Source organism: Pterocles gutturalis, unplaced genomic scaffold (assembly GCF_000699245.1).
Source record: "Pterocles gutturalis isolate BGI_N339 unplaced genomic scaffold, ASM69924v1 scaffold3311, whole genome shotgun sequence".
Lineage (NCBI taxonomy): Eukaryota > Metazoa > Chordata > Aves > Pterocliformes > Pteroclidae > Pterocles > Pterocles gutturalis.
The window spans coordinates 1-5,886 of record NW_010100008.1 but is presented as its reverse complement, the minus strand read 5'-3'; the positions used below and the strand labels follow the sequence as shown (position 1 = coordinate 5,886).

At 38.9% G+C, this 5,886-nt stretch overlaps 1 protein-coding gene across 1 annotated transcript in view; it reads right to left on the bottom strand.

Annotated features, from left to right (window-relative positions):
* The window catches only part of HDAC10 (histone deacetylase 10), a 16,871-nt gene extending 11,594 nt beyond the window's left edge, over positions 1 to 5,277 (bottom strand). Inside the window, exons 1-7 of the mRNA XM_010077919.1 lie at positions 5,213 to 5,277; positions 4,278 to 4,412; positions 2,350 to 2,446; positions 1,583 to 1,680; positions 1,398 to 1,502; positions 1,123 to 1,191; positions 340 to 466 (exon numbers count right to left, since the gene is read on the bottom strand). Of these exons, the coding sequence (XP_010076221.1) occupies positions 340 to 466; positions 1,123 to 1,191; positions 1,398 to 1,502; positions 1,583 to 1,680; positions 2,350 to 2,446; positions 4,278 to 4,412; positions 5,213 to 5,277 (696 nt within the window). The remainder of the gene's footprint in view (positions 1 to 339; positions 467 to 1,122; positions 1,192 to 1,397; positions 1,503 to 1,582; positions 1,681 to 2,349; positions 2,447 to 4,277; positions 4,413 to 5,212) is intronic.
* Between the last annotated feature and the right edge of the window lie 609 nt (positions 5,278 to 5,886).

The following is a 5,886-nucleotide window of genomic DNA, read 5'->3' as shown; positions in this document are numbered from 1 at the left end:
GATAGTCTCAAAAGTTAGAAATAAGGAAACCGTATGAAGTCAAGTAAAACAAATTCCATTTAAGTAAAGTGCATAAATATGTACTGAAATATCCTGAAACACTTTCTGCTTTGATGCCTAGCCAAGATATTCAAGAAAAAAATAATGTACATGCCTTTTTTTTTTCTAAACACTATCATATTTTGAGCCATATTTCTTAGCAGACAGTCCACTGAGGTACACTGTGCTAAGATATCTGCCAAGCATGTGAAGCCACGCCCTTCTCAGAAATTGTTATGTAAAGCATGAGAAAGCAAGCTATTGCATTTGCTTTGTTGTTGCTCTGTAAACAACATTTACCTTATTCCAAGGCAAATTTATGTTAAAACCTTTTCCTTTTCCCAGACCCACAGTATCAGAATCAGATTCTTTGAGTGATGGCCAGAATTCTTGATGTTCATAGCGATGCCAGGAAAAATACAAAACACTGAAAGATATAAGAAACGAATCCAACTTGTTGAAAAGATTTTGAAACTGACTTTATATCCCAAACCTAGTGGCCATATTGACTAAAAGCATGAAAACAGAATCATCCTTTCCCCTTAATTCTCTTAACAGACTTGGACTGCAAAACTTGGTATAGTAGGTCCTATGCCAAAATTAACCTAGGACAACTGCTAAAAACTAATTGTATGCATGCAATCCTTTCACATCAAAGACAAGGCATTTTCAGAAGAGCAGACTTGTTTCTAGAATCTAATTCTGTGTCTTTTCAGAAAACAATATAAAGCTCGTGTGTTTTATCCCACTACTACTTGAATACTTGATCAGAGATTCTTGACTAGAGAGAATAAAGATAATGTGAATTCTGTCACAGAGGGATCTTACTACTGCCAAACCAAGGTAGTCATATTGCCCATTTTGACTGTTATTCCTTACAATAGAATAGATTTATGTATTTATTTTTTTTAGACTTTTCCCTCTATTTGATAACAAGTAAAAACAACAGAGTGACTAAAATAGCAAGGAGAATGTTTTGTTTTGTAAGATTCTAGTTTTATAAAGTTAAGAAATCTTATTCATTACAGAGGAAAGCAATATTTAACTAGCTAACATAAAAAATAAATAAGATTTCCTTCAAACCTTGGATCCTCTTCAAATATATATTGGGTTCCTTGCCCATGGTGCACATCCCAGTCAACAATTAGGATTCTGCACAGATTAGTAAAAGAGAACATTCAGCAGAAGAACCACAGCATCTTGGTCTAAAGGAGGTACAGATGAATAATATTTTTCTGTCCCAAAAGGTATGTGACCCTCAGAGAGCTCTAGACATTAATCTAAAATAGTACAATGTCAGTTATCTAAATGCTGTACTTGGATATGATAAGCTTCTCTAGGGTCAACCATGCACTTACCTCTGTAGACCATATTTCAGTTTTGCATATTCTGCTGCAATAGCAACATTGTTGAACAAACAGAACCCATTAGCTGCATTTCTCTGGCTGTGGTGGCCTGGAGGTCTAAAACAAAGTTTTAAATGGTTATTCACAACAAAGGAAATTTTGGGGACAAGTGAACTCTTTCTCACGTATTTTCTTACCTTACTAATGCCATTCCATTGCACACTTTTCCTGACATCACAACATCCACCAGCTGCAAAGTTGCTCCTACTGCTAGTCTGGCACAGCGATAAGTGTTCTGAAAAAGAGAATCACTCAGTTGTCATCAATCACTCATAAGCTTGTTTTAAACTAATCACACATGACGTGGTTTTGCACCCCAACGGCAAACTGTCTTGACATAAGTCTACCCTACTGAGGTTGTACGCAGATAGCTGAAAGCAGAATTTTACAACACAAATTCCAATACTACCTGTGACTGTCATATCCTTTATAAGGATGTTCTCTCTGGAGCAGTTAAGAAACATGAGATGGACATATTGAACTGACTAGTGGAATAACATGGCATCTTTGAAAATAATGAAAGAAACCTTACAGAAACAAAACACAAAGACTTCGCCTCCACTTCCTGGCACAACATTTAAGAGCGACTGTTACCAAAATGGGATTTACAGGTCACTAAGGGTCTACAGTGACATTAAGTGACAAACATAGAGCTAAAATTTGAGTAGTGCCCTATACTTGCATGATGCAATTATAGAATAGATGACAGGACACTTAAACCAATTTAAATTACAGCATTATACTAAACTTGAAACAGGTAACAATAATGTCATAAATATATGTAAGTTTACTTAAATAGAAAAACATGTATGGCTAATTTTTCCCTACTTAGGAAAATGCCACTCAGACGCAAAAACACAACTCCTTTTAAGTCCCAACAGGGCAAACAGTTTAACTTACACACCGGATGAAAGAAAAAAGCATCATAATTTCCAGAGACTCTTTTCAGTTCCTCTTCATTCATCGTCTGGGTGCTTTTCGCCACTTCCAAGTGTTCCAAACTGCAGAGGAGAGAGAGATTAACACAATACTTAACTAAGCAAATAGACCTATGAAGGGGCTTTCTGTGAGACTTCACAAGTTTAATAGATACTCTGCAACACTAGTTGCAGGATATAGTGAAAAAAAAAGGAGCACTATGAAAGTAACAGTTCTTTGGATGTCTTAAGAATGTGACATTCTTCTCCCTTTTCCAGTGGCAAGAGCAATTACTTAAAAAAAAAAAAAAGGCTCTTTGTTCATAATGCACAATCTATTTTGCGATCCACACTACACATGGATATCATCCCAACAAGAACTAAATTAGCATTCTGACAGTCATCAGTGTGAATTATAACTCTGAGAATGTGTGCCTGGTGCTCCCTTGTCCTATGGAAAACAAGTATTTGAATGAATCCCTTTATCAGGTGTGTACTAACTCCCCTTTTCCACTGGTTCAAGAGTGCAATAAGTACTAAGGCACTAGAATCAACGTTCCCCAATTCTCTGTCAGTGCTCTCCTGCCCTTGTGTAGTGAGCCAGAAATAGAGGCCGACGGCATCTACTCTTCCACCTGTACCCTAATCCAGGACGCAATGACCACATGCGTTCCTCTAGGGGGACAATGCCAAAGCAACCAGAATTTCACAGCAAAATGAGAAACACTAGTGCTACCGAATGGAAATAAAGCTAAACAGTGGCTTCAAAATGAAGGCATTAATAGGAATAAAACCATATGAACCTGAATTACTATATAATAACTAGTTTAACTTCATCAGCTGCCTTCTAACTGTGAACACAAACATTTATATAGGAGATACAAGTGTGTTTCAATCTTAAAGTGTTTTATAAAGGAAAGAGCTCTATTATCTCTAGCTTACCTATGGAAACCAAGACAAGACTTAGTGAAGTCATTTTTCCCCAGTAATCTAGCAGGAGCAACTCAACTGGAAATAGTGATCAAGCCTCTTCTGTACCCAATCAGCAATGTATTTACTACGAAAGTAAATTATATGGGTGCACAGCGCTAATTGCATTCTAACAAACAAGTATGTTTTTAGAAAAAATACCATTCTGGAACATGAAAATTTAGACATGACTTGGGATCAAGCTATGCTTATCACAGGTGTCGGGGCCTCAAGTGCATCGCTTCCCTCCAGAGATTTGTCTGCTGGGTTCAGAACTAGCAGAGACAGCAGAGCAGATCACCTTGAAAGTAAGAGCTGGAAGGAGCCTCAGCGGAGGCTCTTTCCAAAGAGCTCTGCTAAGAAATCTCAGCAGAGGCTCCCCCTCCTTCCCCTGGCACCTGCTTTTAAGCTAAGGCTCTCACCCTTGGCTACACCGCAACTGCGTTGTGCAGCCATGTCTGTGTCTGGCCATGAACCCCACTAGTCTGGACCTGGTCCCTGACCTGTGGACTGACTCTTGACCTCAGACCTGACTGTGTCGCTACGGTCTCATTGGGCAATCTCAACTCATGGCTTAATCTGGTTACCATCACTAGACGTGGGCTGCTTGCCTCACTTGAGTGTTGTGGGATTGTGCCCTTGTTTGTGAAGCCACTGCCTCTGGCTGCTTTGTCATCATGCTCTGTTCCCTAGTTCCTTTGCCTTTCAGAGAGGGCTGCCCCTGCCACTCCCCCACAAGGGCAAATAGCAGATTCATACTTCAGCACCTTCACCATGCTCAACATTACTTGTCTAACTTTAAGTGTGACAAATTTTCCATCGAAATTACCGGAAGTCATTGAGTTTTGGAGCAGACCTTTTCAAATGGAGCAAAACATGACCTGGAGATATGAGATCTGTTATTTCATTTAATTAATCTGAATGGTGATGAAGGTAAGTTTCAGACCTGTGAACCAACAGGATCTCCTCCTCGCTTCCTTCTCTGGCAGGCACACAGACACATCTTTCCACAAGATGGTAAGATTTAAGCTGCTCATAGGATGATGACAGTCTTTCTGGCACTTCAATATCACAAACAGGACTAAAAATAAGCAATAATTATATCAACTACAATACCATAACAGCACAGCCAACAAATACACTTCATAATGCCTATCTTTTAACTTCCCATTGTAAGAAGATTCATTACCCTCATAGAGGGACATGTGAGAGTAAAAGAAAAATAAAATCTTTAAATACTTTTTGTTTTGGAGTTGAGGCAAAAAATTGTTCTAAAATATGTAAGCAGAAAATTATATATGGTTCTTAAATAAAAAAGAAACACAATATAATCATTTTTTGTTTCCTCTCTCACCGCCGAAAGCAGCAATGCTTAACTACAGACACAGGAATGTGGAAAGGAAAAGCTGTACATTACAATGAAGGTGAACAGAGAAGAAGTGGGTTTAGGAAAGAAGACAATAGTGCAGTGTTACTCTGAGCACTGCAAAGGTACTGGTCTAATTTATGAAAATTACAGCCAGTGGTATATACCAATTTCTAACTTAATTGATGGGTTTCAGCTGAGTATATCTACATACACAATTTAATTAGTTTAAAATGCTTTATTTAGGGGACCACTTAGATGCTTAAAGCTAACGTTTCTTATTAAGGCCTACCAGGGTGGAGGCCTACAGCTTCTCAAATCCAGCTTCGGACTATCATTACGGCAATTGGGAATATTTTTTTCTCCAAAAGGAGACTTTCTGTTTACTAGTAGAATGACAGGGTATCTATAACTAGGTATTTCCTACTACACGTACAAAAACCACATTTACTTGGCACTTCACTCAGAAGTCCCCAATAAGAACCTACTCATAAAAAAGGATGGCAGTGACTTACTCGCTCCAAAGTAGTTTATGAGTGGTCATCTCCTCATCATAGATCAGCGCTGTTCCCGAAGCCATTGCTACAGACAGACCAAAACAAAAATCCCAAGACTCACATTTCAGGCAAGATTAGCAAACATATATTAAAACAAACAATGTATTAGCTAGTGAGGATATATGCACACAGTGTATCTGCCTGCATAAGAAGTTTGTGCTTTAGATTGTGTACTTGGAACAAAATCAAAGAAAATTGTTTAGGACTCCTCCTGACAAGCCTGCTGAGAGAAGCAGCAGTGCAAAGCTAATGACACAGACCTTGAAACTGGATGCAAGCAGGCTGTATTCACAATTACCTGAACTTTCAAAACCTCAGCAGGGTGCAGGGGTTACGCCATCTCTCCGAGCCCGTCCAGCCCACCCTGAGGGCCTTCCACAGACTGTGGAGGATCTGAGCACAGGCCTCCTCCTCCCACTGCACACAGACACTTACCTGTCACGGCTGAGGTGAAAGGAAACAGCTACTTGTGAAAACTCAAGTTATAAAGTAACAAATTATAAAAAATAGGATTTCAAACACCATGGAGAGAACAACTACAGGGATCTGGTGTGTTTAAAACTTCATCGGTCTTTCAAAAACCCAAGAGAGGCATTTAAGAGAAACAAAGAAACCGATGCGAAAGACAGAGA